The following is a 17,374-nucleotide window of genomic DNA, read 5'->3' on the forward strand; positions in this document are numbered from 1 at the left end:
AAATGAAAAGAAAAAGGAAAAAAAGAAGAAAAAAACTGTCAGTGACATAGAAGAAACTCAGAATTCCTTGTGGGAATTTATGGAGAATGCAAAAAGTAGCTGAGGATTAACAAGTAACAGCCCTGCCAGGCAATTGTGGCATGGGATGAACAGTTCAAAGTCAGAAGCTGATTGGATGATACAACTGAAGTTTAGTAGACCACTAGGAGCTAAGGTAGGAATCCTGGACTGTTAAGTAAGGTGAGAAGGCTTGAGTGTTCTGGAATTGTCCATACTGAGAGAACAAACCATTAATTATCTTAAGCATCTAAGCAGTGGATAGATAGATTGGGAGAACAACAATTACACTTCAACTAAAATCCAGCAGAGGTAAATGCAAAGACACAGTTGTAATATACACAGTGTTTTCACACACCACTATATGCATAGAAAATAGCCAATGATGTCTTTAAGGAAGAGAAAAATAGTCAACATTCTCTAAACTAGTATAGAGGGAAATAGCACAGTCACTTACAAAACATACTTTCATGCCTGTGGCACAAGAGTTCCCATGTTCAATCGGTAGCACTACCATAAGCCAGAACTGCGCAGTGCACTGGTGAAAGAAGTCTATAGCAGACACTGTTTTGGTAGCTTATAACCTCATCTACCCAAGATAATATCTGTTTTGAAAACCTCCTAAAAAACTTTTCCTTTCCAATACACAACAAACTAGCTTTGCCAATCATTCTATATTCAATAAAGACTTAACATAATTAGTTCTTGTCAAGGGTTTTGCATAATATTGTCCTAAGGAAATATACAACAAAGAAACATTCGAGTAGTTTTCACTTCAACTGACAACAAAAGATATAAATGAAACAAACTAGAAAACAGTTCAAGGTAGATCATGGTGCTTTGGCTTGTTAATGTGTGCATTAGATAAAGAACTAAAGAAGAAAGCTGCTGTTTTGTAACAGGGAAACAAAAGCAGATTTATCAACGTGAACTGAAAAATAATTAAATAATTTCAATATTTATTCTATATATATGTTAAAGCCTAAAAGGGACTGATTGCCACCTCCACCACCAAAACTGTGTATTTTACGTGTACAAGGCTATATCAAAGTGGTAGCTTATAATATTACATTTTGCAGTTGTTCAAGGATGACAGTTGAGAAAGTTTGATGACAGAGGATAAAAATAACACTTGTTTAGACATAAATGGAAGTTTCTTTTCCAATGAAATGTGTGAACAGTCCTCATATCACCCACACCCTCAGAAAACCAAGAAAATATTTTTACAACATTAAAAAATATTTATTATCTCATCAAGTAATATTTTATTTTGAAATAAAAGTAACTATACTATGAACATGACAATAAGTTGAGGTAATTATAGAACAATTGATAGTTCTTGGATTTAGTACAATTTACAGTTTTTCAAGAATTTTTTTCAAGTTGTATAACAAAGCACTTGACAAGTGTTAATCAACAGAATTATTCATACTAGCTACAACATGGAAGCAACTTAAATGCCCATTCACAGATGATTCAATAAAGAAGTTATGGGATATGTACCCAGTGGAGTACTACTCAGCAAGTTAAAAAGTTGATATGGTGTCCTTTGGGATAAAAATAGATGGAGCTGGAGGTGACTATATTTAGTTAAATAAGTAAAGAAGTGAAAGACATCTACCAGATAGTTTCATTCAAATATGGAATATACAGACTTGAAACACATGAACTTGTAAAAAAAAGAAAAGAATGATTGAAGCAATCAAAGAAAGAATGAAAGGGGAGAAAGAAGCAAGCAAGAAAGAAAAGTGGGGAAAGTAGCCAATACATCCCCTAAGATCTTGGGAGAAACCTAGTGGTTATTGGGGTGGGGAGTGGGCACAGAATTTTGGTGGTGGAAGTGGTGTGGAACTACACCCCTATTATCTTACAATCTTGTAAATCATTAATAAAAAAATAAAGGCAGAAACAGAAATGTTTATAGGCTGAATGTGCCTTGTTGACAAAGAAACCATGACCTATTTACTTTTTGTATTTAAAAGATATGAGAAACCTTTAGCTATCAACTTGACAGTCCATTACAAAAAGCAGAAGGCAACTTAATGTTTCCTCTGGAGGGTATTATCACTGCATTCCAGTATCAGCAGTGGAGAGAAACATATGTTCTGTCACACTCTGACCTTTACACTTCAAATCAAGAGAATTCTGTGCAAGGTCAGTTTTCCCCTATTCAATCTGTACTTTGTGTAGATATAAAAATAACCCCTACAAAACATTTCTGTAGAATTTGGTCCATGAATTTTACATAGGTTTGAATGAGATATGTTTATTTCTATGCTGGTGAGTTTGCAAGAAACCAAGGCCAGGAAAAGCATTTCCTCAAAGGCTAAAAAGAGGCATTACCACTATCACCACTATTTGCCAGGGATTTGCAAAGCATCTTGAGGCTTAATTTTAGTATGGGAAATGAGCCAAACTTAGAAGAAGTTAACACAGAGGAAAGAGGGGGGAAAGGGTAGAAAAAAAGGGGGTGGATTCCACCCCCTTTTCATTCAGTTATTATAGCAAAGTACTTCAGATGGTAGCTTCTAGTAGTGGGGTAATGATGTATTTTTAGTAATACATTTCATGCTTAGGCTCATCTATTTTCTTTGTACTTGTGGGGCTGGGAGTTAGAATTTTAAATCCTTGGGGTGGGGGGAGCTATTTTTGTAATTCACCAGGGTGTCTTTGTCTTAGGGTTTTCCATTGCATTAGTCCCTTAGGAGGGATGCATTGGATCGGCCTTCTCGTGGTGCATCCCGTGAGTACCCATTCATTGGGGAAACTGAGGATCCTTCCTAGCCGACTGAATCCACATGGATCCCAGTCACTTTCAAAGCCAGCAACAAGCAGCTCCTGACAGCTTTCAACCTGACGCTGTTGACTGGCTATGGAAGAAGGGCAAACGCTAGAAGAAGAAGTCCCTTAGGCTACTACTTAGGTAGTACATCCATGATTGTGCTTTGCCTTCAAGATGAAGTGCAAAACTAAGGACATGACTACTGGTGCTTATTAAAGATTTGTTCCTATTTTCACAAGAGTAGGGGCATTAGACTCTTGTGAAAATTCTAAATCTGGAAATTACGTTCTGTTCTCCTAAATTCCCCCTAGCAGAAGCAGTCATCCATGGTATCCTACATTGCTTCCAGTGCTAAACTGTTGTGTGATGCAATTTATGGCACTATTTTTCTACTCTAGAAGTGATTACTTTTTAGTGGTGTGCTGAGTAAATTTGTACCTGCTGCCTGATATTGTATTTGACCTAGTTTCAAACAAATTAAAAGGTAGGTTTTGACAAGATAAAGTGAAAACCAAAACAAAACAATGCAACCTAATAGTGTACCAGTAGTTGGAAAGCATTTTAAAAAATAAATCTAAAATAGCATAAACCAGAAAATAAACTCATTTTTACACTGCTAGTTATTGACAATGAATTGTTGTTGTTGTTGTTATTATTATTATTGCCTCCAGGGATATTACTGGGGCTCAGTGCCTGCACCATGAATCCACTGCTCCTGGAGGCCATTTTTCCCCCTTTTGTTGCCTTTGTTGTTGTAGCCTTGTTGTGGTTATTACTGTTGTTGTTGATGTCCTTCGTTGTTGGATAGGACAGAAAGAAATGGAGAGAGGAGGGGAAGACAGAGAGGGGGAGAGAAAGACACCTGCAGACTTGCTTCATCACCTGTGAAGCGACTCCCCTGAAGGTGGGGAGCCGGGGATCAAACTGGGATCCTTACGCTGGTCACTGCGCTTTGTACCACGTGCTCTTAACCCACTGCGCTACCACCCGACCCCCCCATACAATCTATTTTTAAAGAGACTCTTCCACTTTTTTTTAATATTTATTTTATTTATTTATTCCCTTTTGTTGCCCTTGTTGTTTTATTGTTGTAGTTATTATTGTTGTTGTTGTTGTTGGATAGGACAGAGAGAAATGGAGAGAGGAGGGGAAGACAGAGAGGAGGAGAGAAAGATAGACACCTGCAGACCTGCTTCACCGCCTGTGAAGCGACTCCCCTGCAGGTGGGGAGCCAGGGTTCAAACCGGGATCCTTATGCCGGTCCTTGTGCTTTGCGCCACCTGCGCTTAACCCGCTGCGCTACAGCCCGACTCTTCCACTTTTTAAAAGTAAATTACAGTCTCCTTCCCTCCCTCCCCCCCATTTTTATTGTATAGGACAAAGACAAATTGAGAGGGGAGAGGTAGAGTGGGAGAAAGATAGACATCTGCAGATCTGCTTCGCTGCTCTTGAAGAGTTCCCGCTGCAGGTGGGGACCCAAGGTCTCAAACTTAGATCCTTGAGCGGGTCTTTGCACTTCATACTATGTGCGCTTAATCCGGTGTGCCACTGCCTGACCCCCATTACAGTGTTTCTCAATCTTTCCATGGAAATAAAGCTCTTACTTTTAACTTCTATTCCAACTACTGTAATTTTAAGTATCACTGTCTTTTATCTATCAGTAACCTTTATGTTATATATTGGAATTGAGAGACAGTATGTAGCATAATGACATTGGTTTTGGAATCAAACATAGTTGCATTCAAATTTTAACTGTGGCATTTTCTAGGTGTGTGAAGTTTAGCAAGTAACTTCTGACATTCAACATTTTCATCTGCAAAAGAGTAACCTCAAAGGGTTACTGTAACTACCAAATGAAAGGGAATCTATTTTGATCACAAAATCAACCCTCAGCTGTCTCCAAATACGCAAATACCTTACTTTGTGAAGATGTTTTGCCATGGTTCAGACCCAGTGAAACTAAGGAACTCAGTCTGGGGGGTTGGGCAGTGCCAGGGCGGTTTAAGTTCACATAGGCCGAAGTTCAAGGATATGCACAAAGATTCAGGTTCTAGCCCTGTTCCCCACCTGCACGGGGGACACTTCATGAGCAGTGAAGTATCTCCTTCTCCTTTCTCTCCTTCTATCTATTTCTCCTTCCCCTATCAATATCGCTCTGTCTTATCCAATAAAATGGAAAAAATAGCCGTGAGGAGTCACTGATTCATAGTGTCAGCACCGAGCCCCAGTGATAACCATGGAGGCAAAAAAAAAAAAAAAAAAAAGTCTGTTTCTATTAGGGTTATTTACATGAGTTTTTAACATTTGGTCATTGTTTTCTTGCCCATAATGGGACTGACTCACTTATGTGCTTCCTGATTTATCGGAGCGTTCTTTGAACTGAGAAATTGTGAAAAATTATTACTAGAGAATAATTACCTGAACAAAATCTTTTAATTCATGATCAAATACACTACCTGTCATATTCAACTGTAGGATCTGTCCACATCACAGATAATTCCTTTTTAAAAATATTCATTTACAAGATAGAGAGAGAGACAGACAGACAAGGACAAACATACACCAGAGCACTCACTGCTCAGCTCTGGTTTATGGTGGTACTGGGGATTGAACTAGGGACCTCAGAACTTCAATTATGGAAGTCCTTTGCATAACTACTATGGTGTCTGGTGTCTGTTGAGCTCTTACAAATACATTTCTAATTGCTGTGTTCGTAAGTTAAAAAAAAATAGAAAGAAAAAAGCAATCAAACACCCTCCCTAGTGCAGTGCTGTAATTAACAATACATTTAACACCTTCTTTCAGATTTGCAATTAGCATAACATCTTTGAATCAATAAGATATTGGTTAGGGCTTGATTTTTTTTTTTTTTTGGAAAGTTTTCACGGGGCTGGGAGAGAAGAATGAGGAGAACAACTAGAGGATATATACATGCAGTCGGACCTGAATTATTTGTCAATAAGGAAATAGCTTTTACGGTATCTCAGAAACTGTCTAGAGAGCACTTTAGATGGGTATTAAAGCCATTTAAATGTGTTCATTTCCCAGACAGCTCTGTACCCACACTATTGAAGCGATATCAGGTGTGGAACCTGGGCACCTGCTTATTCACACTCCAGTAGTTCCGAAACCAGTCTAAGTGAGGTTGGTGACTCAGATTCCAGAGAACTTGGCTCAGGCTTCACTAATGCCATGCAGCGTGGGTCATCCAGCTGTGTTTGGGGCACACTTACTTCAGGCTTCCTTCTCCCTCTACCCTTATCCCCTTCCGCCTTATATTTCTCTTTCCCCTCCTAGGTCTGCAGACGTGCCCACCACCACACACGCCCCTCTTCTCTCCCACTCTCCAGTGTCTAGTCCCGCTTTCCTTTTCTTTCCTTCCTGCTACTGGGTTTCCTGTCTTTCATCCTCCGTGGGTTCCCAGGCCTTGTGTCTAGAGCTCCCACAAGGTGCGAGGCGAGCGGGACAGGTTCAAGCTGCCCAACAGCTCCAGCGCGAAGAGTGCCGAGCCAGGGGTGCGCGGAGCCGCCGCGTGGCCAGGCAACCCGGACCCTAAACGACGCGCGCGCACGCAAGCGCGCGCGTCTTGGGAGCCCCTGGCGCGCCCCCGGCGGCCGGGGCCGCAGCGTGCTCGCCCCCGCCGCCAGCTCGCCTCACTTATGGGTCGGAAGCGCTGCGTGGGGGAGAGTGTTCCAAGATGGCGGCGGGTTGCTGTGGGGTGAAGAAGCAGAAACTGTCCAGTTCGCCCCCCTCTGGCTCGGGTGGCGGTGGTGGCACCTCCTCCTCCTCCCACTGCAGCGGAGAGAGTCAGTGCCGAGCTGGAGAGCTGGGACTCGGAGGCACTGCTCCGCGGCTTAACGGGCTGGGAGGTCTGACCGGAGGAGGAGGTAGTGGCAGCGTTTGTACCCTCTCCCCCACTCAGGGTTGCGGCGGCGGCGGCGGGGGGGGGATTTCCCTGTCGCCACCTCCGAGCTGCGGAGTGGGGACACTACTTTCTAGCCCGGCCGCCGCCACCGCTTCCTCGCCTTCCGCGTTTTCCGCCGCCTTGTCCTCATCACCCGGCTCCCGGAAGATGGTGGTGTCAGCGGAGATGTGCTGCTTTTGCTTCGATGTTCTCTACTGTCACCTGTATGGATACCAGCAGCCTCGGTCCCCCCGGTTCACCAACGAACCCTAGTGAGTACAGTGTCGCGCCCCCCACCCCCCTCTCCTGCTCGGGATGGGGCTCAGAGTTGAGGCAAAGTAGAAGTCCGCCTCGCCACCAGCGGCTGCCACTGCCTCTCACGCTGCCTCGCCACCCCCCCTCCCCAGCACTTTTCGACCCGAGTAAAGGAACCCCTCCGAAGCACCCACACTCGGAACGGGGTGCTGCTCCAAGTGATGGATGGGCTCCCTGTCTCCCAGAAGTGTTCGCTTTCTCTTTGCATAACTTTGCAGTTTTGACCCTTTCCTCCTACCCCCCCCCATAAAAAAAAAAACTTCCCTACCGCCTGGGTTTCAAAGATCGGGGGGTTCTTCCAGGTGTTCACCTTTCTACACTTTGGGTTCCATAGCCCTACAGCCCCGGCGTGCAAGCCCCACCGACTTTGCAGTCTCGAGTACCGTGCACATGGAGTTACTATCCCACGGCCGGCCGGGGTGTCTATGTGTGTGTGTGGAGGGGGTGATATCAAACTCTCCAACTTCTGTTCGTACTAATGATGGGACTTAGCTCCCAAGTGGAGGAGCTGACCTGTCTTTTCCTTCGGGTTTTCTGGTATCCTGCGGAGGGAGGAGGCTTTATAAAACCACATTTCTTTCACCATGCTGCCTATTTTTGAGCATAGCCATGCAAATGTGTTTCTAGTGAAGCCAACCGCCGGCTCTCACACTGGAAGAGTGAGACTATTTATTTATTTGTTTATTATTTATTCCCCCCCTTCATTCTATCGTTTGGGCAAGCTCATTCCAAGACCACTGTTAAGGTCTGGAGAGACAGCAGAATGGTTCTACAAAGGACTCTCATGCCTGAGGCTCTGAGGTCCTAGGTTCAAACCCCAGCACTACCAGAAGCGAGAACTGTATCTTTCTTCTCTTTCTCTGTATCTCTCTCATTTAAAAAAAAATATATATATATATATATATATATATATATATATAAAATACTTAAAAAAAAAAAAAACCACTGTTCCCATGGAGCCACTTCGGTTTTGTGTGGATGTCATTTTTAAGAAATTTATGATATGGACTGGAGAAACAGCTCACTTGGACAGAGCACTGCTTCCTATGTGCCAATCCCAGGTCCATGCCATGGTCTTTCTTTCTCTCTGCCTCTCTTTATCTATGTCTGTCTGTCTAGAAAGAAAGGGTTTGGGAAATAAATGAAACAGTCCCAACAGTCAATGTGTAGGATTTTTTAAAAAATATGGTTTCCTTTACTTCTATACGTTTAAGTATATTACCTTCTAATGTGTGTGGCTGAAGTTGTTTAAAATAGTTCAGTTATGGATAAAAGCCAGGTTAATTCTGATCCTTGTCCACTTGGATGTGCAGCAGATTGGGCATATGTTTTTCCCTTTCTTATTGTGTAAACTCTGTAAACTGAGGTTTTTTTTTTAAGTTAAATGCTAGACAGAATGTGGAACCCAAAGAACAGAATGACAAAGAGGGTGATTGGTTTTTTTTTTAATGTCTTTTTTAACACCAACAAAAATTTCAGTGGGAATACTGAAGACCATCAATCCTTTCTCTACAGAAACCAGGTACCCCTTGTCCCTATTTGATAAGTAACTGAACTGATGTTCTTTTTGAACTACTCACTATTCATCTTATGAGATTTTAGGGAACTGCACTATTACTGAATCACACTCCTACCCAGACTAAAACTTATCCAATGAATATGTAAAGCTGAAATAACAATAAAATGTCCTGGAAATGATTGATTTGTATTGTTTTCTTTGGTATTGACCAGAATTCAATTTTGTGTCACTTTTTGTGGTCTGTGCTTTTTCTTTCATACTTGGTTCATCTTTAGACATTGGTAGGTAAGATATGCATGAAAAGGCATTCTAGACTTTGTTTCAAATAAATACACTTAAGTGTATATACTGTCGTTGTTGTTGGTTAAGTAGTAACATTCTCTTCTTAAAAGATTGCCTTGTGAAAAATCTGTGAGTTTGAGTCACTTATTTGTGACTTTTCTGCCTTCTCTTGGATATCTATGATATATTGAAGCCAGTTCTGGGATGATACATAGGTGGGCTCTGCAAAGTCATGGGACTGCACAAAATCACTTGTGTTTTGTTACATGAGCTTGGCAAAGACTGTTTTAGGATTCACGCTCCATTGCTTCAAAGCATATGAGAACACACTTTCAGGAGGTGCTATTTTCACACATTTTAAAGTGAGTTTGGGTTAACTGGATGACTGTAACAAAGATTTTAAAAGGAAAGTGAGCTTGACCAGTTCATACAGAAAACAGATCATTTATTAGAACTACTTAGCACATATTTAGGTATACATTCTCTTCTAGTACTTCATCCACGGATCACTGTGGATATGTTGAAATGGTGGTAGAAGAAGAATAATACTTATCATTTACGTCTAGATGTGTTACATACTGTTCAAAACAACTAACTTAGAGGAGACACTGGACATAGCCAAGAAGACAATGAAAGTTCAATTAAGTGGAAAAAGAACTGCATCTTATCTTACTATCATTTTGAAGTGTACTGTGGAATTTTGAAGACAATTTTCTGAAAACTGGTGTTTGGTTTTGGGAGTGAAAGAACTATAATCACTTAATAGTCCCCACCACATATATTTCTTTCTGTTTTTCATATTCAATACCATTTTATTACTGTGGCATTATGCTGAAGGCTACAAGACTCCCCCCTCAGAGTTTATTGTCATGAGATGTGTGGTGTTTCAGGTCTTCTTTCTGTCTAGAAAATGACATCCTTTCAACAACTTCAGATTCTTATATGTAAAAATACACTGTTTTAATTCCTTCTCTGGATCTTTCTGTCAAAATGTCTGTTACTGGTGAAATAATGATTTTTACACACTTAGAAGGTCTAGATCTTCAGTTACACTTATACTCTGAAAGATTATTAGAAATGTCCAGTGATCTGTCTGTCTTGTTTTATTTTGCTGTCGGGGAAGGAAGGTCCAAGATAGGAACACACTGCATTGATATAAATGTCACTTTTGCTGCTATTTCTTAGAGTAGTTGCTTCATAGAAATAGCAGTAGGTAGAGCTTGAGAAGGTGGTGGTGACTTGTTTAATGGAGAATAGGCGACAATTATATTAAAAATTAGAAATGCATTACTAAATCCTTCATCTTAGTTATGCAAGCACATTTGTCCACTAAAATATGATTCAGGACAATAAAATATGACGGTGGGTGCATTGTATTCTTTAAAGTCACAGCTATTGGAGTGTGTGTGTGTGTGTGTGTGTGTGTGTGTGTGTGTGTAAATATTGTTAGCCATGTTACAGGAAACTGCTATTTTAAGGGAATCCTGTATGTCAGGTGTTGAGCCTGTCAGCCTCTGGACAGTTGTTCTCAACTTGACTGCTCATTTAATCACTAGGGACGTGTTAAAAGTATGAATGTCAGGATCCTCTCAACCCCAGAGATTCTGACTTTATTGATCTTGGGTGGAATATGGGTATCAGGGTTATGAAAAGTCATGCAGATGATTTTAATGTGCAGCTACATTAAAGAATCAGTGGCTGTGCTTAACTAGGCCTTTTTCTTAAGATTCCGGTTACTTTGGTCTGATGTGGTGCCCTAGAACCAGTATTTTATGAGCACCCTGGCTATTTTTTTTTTTTTTTTTTTTTTTTTTTTTAGAAATAACTGAAACACTTGCAGTGTGGGCAGTGGACGATGTCACCTGGGAACTTATTCAGAATGAAAACTTTGTAACCCGTGGTCCAGGAGGTGGTGCAGTGGTTAAAGTGTTGAACTCTTTAACCTCTCAAGCTATGAGGTCCAAGTTCAATCCCCGGCAGCACATATACCAGAGTGATGTCTGGTTCTTTCTCTCTCTCCTCCTATCCCATATATATATATATATATATATATATATATATATATGAAAGTTTGTAACCTCACCTCAGACCTACTGAAGTTCTTCAGTTTGTGGAAGGCAAAACAGAAGCAAGCAAACTGATGGTAAGACTTATGAGAACTGTGGTGGTTATCTTTGGGAGGGTGGGGATACAGATGTTTGGTGGGTGTGGTGTGGATCTACTCATTGTAATCTTACAATCTTGTAACAAACTATTAGTAACAAAAAAAAGTTTGTGGAACGATGGTTTTCAAACTTTAAGAGTACATAATCATCTATAGTGCTTGTTAAAACACAAATTGTTGGGTCCCATTCCCAGGGTTTTTGATGCAGTCAATGTGGGGTGGGGCCATAAATTTACATTTCTAACGAGTTCCCTGGTGGGGGCAGTTTATTATAGTTCCCAGGACCTCAAGTTAAGAAACTCTGGTCCACAGTGTAGTGGGACTTGAGCAACTGTAAAGGAATGGCAGTTTTTACTGCCAACTTCCTGTATAAAACTTCCTGCTTCCTTGTTACTACCCTTAATCATATTCTTTTTTTTTTTAACTTAGGACCGAGGAAATTAAATACTACTAAAGCCATAGGAGTCTATGCTTTTCAGCTGGTGTCAGTTTGAAGATGAGGGGCGGCTTTTGGAAACCTGTGACAGGATTTTAGAGGTCTCATAAAAATACTTTTTTTACTTATTCATGAGAAAGGGAGAGAACCAAAGCATCATTCTGGCACATGTGACACCATGGATCATACTCAGGACCTCATGCTTGAGAGTCCAATGCTTTAGTCACTGTATCTTCCTCCACAGGCCACTAGGAAGATCAGTTTAAAGAAAATTTTAAAGATGAGGGCCACATTTCAGAGTTAAAAATAGGACAGATGTGGTATATTTGCATCAGTTTTAATACATAACCCCCCTTCTTTTCCCATAAAAATGCTTTGATGACACTAAATATCATATGATTTTAAAGCTTTTACTTATTTGGACTGCATTTTAAGAATTTCTCACATTCACAAAGAAATGTAAAAGGACCTTGCTAAGGCACTTGGATTGTTTGATTTTATTTTTTAATGCTGTGTTGTATGTCAGGTCCTGTGAACTTTCTATTTTAATTTTCTTACTATCTTCACAGTTACTATCATATTTCATATGGACAGTGGTACATAAAAAACATCTTACTATTAAGCATCAATATGCCTGGTTCTCATTACACTGAATAAAATATATTTTGTTTTTAATTGTTTTAAAATTTTTAAAAATCCACTTCTGAACATGTAGATTTTAAGAGACTGATCAGGTGTTTGAACAGTTAACTCTCTCTCATCTTATCACAGTGGCCAATTACTGTTTTTCAGCATGGCTATGCTAAGGAGGTAAGGTAGTGACTTTTTTTAACCAGAACTGTAACAATCCTATTGCAACTTAGAAAAAAAAAAAAAGATTTGATAATGCAGCTCAGGTCAAAATGATATTATGTTAGCATATTAAACATGGCTATTATATTTGTATTGTCTCTTTTTGATGAAGACTGATAATTCAGAATGTGTATATTTATATTGTAGGTGATAACACTAAGTCATTCCAGATTTCCTTATCCATGATAGTTTTTCTTTTAAGAAGCATTGTCTGAAAAATTGTTGAGCATTTTTGAAGGTCCTATTGATGTATGTATTTTTTCCCCAAGAAATGTTGATTTCCACTGGGAGACAATCTGGTGTCTTGTTTTACTGACTGAAAAGAAAGCAGACATGCTCCCAATTGTCAGTGACAGATATGGAAGAATGTAGAAATATAAATTACAAAATTATTTTTATATCCATGCATAAAAGTGTATGTAGAACAAGGTATATTTAGTTAAAAATTTAAAAAATGATGCTTTATTTTAAAAGTATGTGTTTCTCAGAAGCATTCTAAAAATGCACGTTATTGTCTTTGAAAAAAACTATACTTTTTGAGATTGTGTCTGCATTAAAATCACTAAAACCTTTTATTGCAGTCAATTATAGTTTGAAGTCAGTTATGCTCCCCATTTGTAGACAGTTTCACTTTTTGAGAATGTATGTGTGTGACCTGCTAAAAGTTGTGCAGTGAGGTTAGTCAAAGTCCTCTTATTTCACTAGGCATTATTCTGCTCTTTTCTATGTCACATATGCTTGCCTGTTTTAAAGCAGTACAATGACCAGGGCTTTTACATTTAAATTTTCTTAAGTAGCCTTTTTATGGACTTGTGTAATTATGTCTTTTTTTGATACTGTTCTGAATCAATTCAGTAAGTGAGGACTAGCAGTAAAAACCAGGCACTGCCAAGAATGGACCTTCAATGTGAAAGCTGTCCTTTCACAATCAGTAATTGGGCAGTTGCTCACAGGACACTGGAGACAGTGTGGGAAGCCAGTAGTTGTGTAGGTGGGGAGAGTAGATTCCTAACAGTAAAGTTATTTAGGGTTGAACTTCTGTATTTATTATTATTATTACTATTTTGCTAAGAACAGAAATGAGCCATAAGCTTATGTAATAGAAAGAAAACCCAGTTAGAGAAGTATCATGTAATAATACATAGTTTGTTAGGTAGGACATATTTTAGGTTTGGTCCAACTCTAAGTGGCAGCTTTTTGTTTTAATCAAGTATGGGTGTATTTTGTATTTTATAGAGCTCTTAACGTATATACTTTCTTTTTTTTTTTTTTTTAGGCCTGTTGGAAGGGGGCCCTCCTTTTTTATATTTATTTATTTATTTTCCCCTTTTCTTGCTCTTGTTGTTTTTCATTGTTGTAGTTATTGTTGTTGTTAGATTATTGTTGTCGTCATTATTAGGACAGAGAGAAATGGAGGGAGGAGGGGAAGACAGGGGGAGAGAAAGATAGACACCTGCAGACCTGCTTCACCACTTGGGGGCTTGAACCGGGATCTTTACACCAGTCCTTGCTTTGTGCTTAACCTGCTGCGCTACCACCTGATTCCCATGTATACACTTTAATACTTGTTCCGCCTTAAAAAAATATTGGTGCTGAATAGCTGAATGGAAATTGTATGTCACTGGCAATAACTGGTTTTTGCATTATGCTGAGTTTCATAGAAGCCAGAGAAATAAAAGAAATAGTTCTATCTTCACAAAGCTTAAATCGTGTTCAGAATACTGTACAAATAGTAAAATCACGTGAGATATTGATTAAGCAATACATATAATTAGACGCAGGAAAATATTGTTCATAAAGCATGGTCATGATAGGGAGTAAAGGCCTGTTCGGGAAGGAAAAGACAGGATAACTTTTGAGCCAAGTTTTCTGATGGCAGTGGTACGGAGATCACTGGTGAAGATTCTACATGACTAATAGATCTTGAAGCGTTATTTGCTTGTTCTCAGACTGGTTGCTGTTACCACCACACCCCTTGCTCCAGGCCTTGGGGATTCCCAGCAGCTGCCTTCAGTCAGCAACTTGCACTTCTCAGCATTCCTCATACCACTCCCCTTGCTCTGATCTTCAAGGCCATGAAACATGAAGGACATTAAAAGTAGCCTTTGTCTTTGGAACCCTCTCGAAAAACTGGATAAGAGACACTGAATCTGATTCTAGTTTCTTATATTAGGAAGATAATATTTGTAGAAAGGTCCTGAAGAATGTAAGATGAAGTGGAAAGAGAAGAGGCTCAAAGTAGGGGAGATCATCTAGACTTGAAGTAAAGAGGTAATAGGAAAACTGACTTTGAATGAGTGAGGAAGGAAGAGGTCCTAGGAACAGAGTTTCTGAATATAGATAGGAACATTGTGAAATCAAGAAGTGAAAGAAGTTATCAGCATGTGCAGGGCCTCATACTCCAGGACCAGGTTTTGTGTAGGAGTGGAAAGATTGCAGCTTACCTGTTTTTTTGGCTTTCATCATTGCCTCTTCTTTTCTTGGCTCTGTGCCTTGTACTATTCTTGTCTTCAGGAAATGTTTGTTAAACAGCTCTCTTGGAATGGCTATGAAATTTGATCACAAATGTAAGAACCTGCCCCAGCGCACTCTTCACCTATTTCCAACTATCAAATTTGAGATAAAGGAGAAGATATGTTGGTTTCTAGAATTTGGATCACATATAAAGAAAGACCAGACTAGTTGAGATAACTTTTGTGTAAGAGCTTTGGTGATTGCATGTGGGTGAAGAGGTGTTAGAGGAAAAATATCTACCAAATTTCTATTGCTTGAATTGTAGGGGACAGGGACTTTGAATTAGGGACTAATTCAGAGTAAATACACCTAGCATGGGGGCAGTGTGAGGAGGGAGGAATAGAAAGAAACAAATACTTGGTCAGGTGAAACCAGATTTTTAAAAAAATATATTTATTTATTTATTCCCTCTTGTTGCCCTTGTTGTTTTATTGTGGTGGTTATTATTGTTGTTATTGATGTCGTTGTTGTTGGATAGGGCAGAGAGAAATGGAGAGAGGAGGGGACGACAGAGAGGGGGAGAGAAAGATAGACACCTGCAGACCAGGTTCACCGCCTGTGAAGCAACTCCCATGCAGGTGGGGAGCCGGGGGCTGAAACTGGGATCCTTGACGCAGGTCCTTAAGCTTTGTGCCACCTGCGCTTAACCCACTGCGCCACTGCCCGACTTCCCCAGATTTTTTAAAATGAGTTTCTTTTTAAAAAAATTCTTTTATTTATCTATTCATTTATTTATGGACAGATCCAGAGAGAAATTGAGAGAGGAAGGGGAGATAGAGAGAGGGAGGCAGAGAGAGAGACACCTACCGCCCTATTATATCACTCACGAAGCTTTCCCCCACAGGTGGGACCAGGGGCTTGAACCCAGGTCCTTGCACACTGTAATGTATGCTTAACCAGATGTACCACCACCTGGCCCCAAATCAGATTCCTTAATAGATTTCAAGTGTTGGCACTTGTCAACTGTCAATTGTTTCTGTATTAGAATCACAGAGTAGCGTCAGAGATACTGTGATGATTTGGTTGGTCTCTTGCGATCTTTCTAATCTCCGCCTCTCTCCAGTTGTGACTTTGAACTGTTAAGCTGGCTAGAGATCAGTGATAGTTTTCCTCTTTGCATTGTCTAGTAAAAATTCCTGATGGTATGTTGAACGTTCTAGCATTAGACGGTCAGTGGGTTTACACATTTGAGTAAATGCTTAATAGTATGCTTACCATGGAGGTTTATATACATTCTTAGCCCTCAGTCTTACTTATTTGTAATGCAGCCAGTGATAGTTCTATTTTCTTTATATCATAGTGTAGCCATCAGCAACATAGACCCTTACTGAGAGTCATCTCAGGAAGTTATGATTTCAGAACTTAGATGAAAGGAAGTTTCTAGATTCTGTATCTTTAAGCTTAAGAAGTAAGGAGTTAGTCTGGATCTGATCAACAGTGAAAGATAACATGTACTCAACTGATAGGATCAGCCATATTTATGATCTTTAGTGGGTGGGCAAATGTGAAATATTCTGCCTGAGTTCAGGTTTTCTAGTATTAATCTTTTTGAATATATTGAATCACTTTAAAATTTTTTTTTAAATATTTATTTTATTTATTTATTCCCTTTTGTTGCCCTTGTTGTTTTATTGTTGTAGTTATTATTGTTGTTGTCGTTGTTGGATAGGACAGAGAGAAATGGAGAGAAGAGGGGAAGACAGAGAGGAGGAGAGAAAGATAGACACCTGCAGACCTGCTTCACCGCCTGTGAAGCAACTCCCCTGCAGGTGGGGAGCTGGGGTTCGAACCGGGATCCTTATGCCGGTCCTTGTGCTTTGCACCACCTGCGCTTAACCCGCTGCGCTACAGCTCGACTCCCTTGAATCACTTTTTTATCATTGTTGTGGTTGTTATTATTGTTGTTATTAGATGGGACAGAGAGAAATGGAGAGAGGAGGGGAAGACACAGAGAGGGGGAGAGAAAGCTAGACACCTGCAGACCTGCTTCACCGCTTGTGAAGCGACTCCCCTGCAGGAGGGGAGCCGGGAGCTCGAACCAGGATCCTTATAGCCGGTCCTTGTGCTTTGCACCACGTGCGCTTAACCCGCTGCGCTACCGCCGACTCCCCTGTATTAATCTTATAATTAAGGTCTGTGATAGCCTTCATGACTCTTGCCTTTCCCTTGTTTCGTTTGACAAATAATCCCCATTGTGATCCGAAGCCACCTGCAGTGCTGGGAGAGCACATCTGACTGCATTATACTGTATGCTTCCAGAAGATACTGGCCAGCTTTCTAGTAATGGAAAGTGGTGAGATTGACATAACCGCCTGTGTAACTTGTTTTACCATTCCATATACTTTCTGTAAGCATGTATATGACACACAGGTTTACTAAAGTATCTTATACTAGCATCTTGGATTGCTTTAGTGTGCTCCCACCCAACCTCTGCTGCTTTGTTTGAGGTGTTAAGTGAATCTTTAGGTCATTCTCATAGAATGGAATCTATCAAAAATTGGTTTCGGTGCAGTCTGTCTAGTGGTAGTACTGTGTCTGCCTCAAAGAAA

The 17,374-nt window shown here is 40.2% G+C and overlaps 1 protein-coding gene across 1 annotated transcript in view; it reads left to right on the forward strand.

The window, feature by feature from the left end:
• The first annotated feature begins 6,304 nt into the window (after nucleotides 1–6,304).
• The window catches only part of AMMECR1 (AMMECR nuclear protein 1), a 122,896-nt gene continuing 111,826 nt past the window's right edge, over nucleotides 6,305–17,374 (forward strand). Inside the window, exon 1 of the mRNA XM_007531266.3 lies at nucleotides 6,305–7,015. Coding sequence (XP_007531328.1) covers nucleotides 6,537–7,015 — 479 coding nt within the window. The 5' untranslated portion in view covers nucleotides 6,305–6,536. The remainder of the gene's footprint in view (nucleotides 7,016–17,374) is intronic.

The sequence above is a fragment of the Erinaceus europaeus genome, chromosome X (assembly GCF_950295315.1).
Source record: "Erinaceus europaeus chromosome X, mEriEur2.1, whole genome shotgun sequence".
Classification (NCBI taxonomy): domain Eukaryota; kingdom Metazoa; phylum Chordata; class Mammalia; order Eulipotyphla; family Erinaceidae; genus Erinaceus; species Erinaceus europaeus.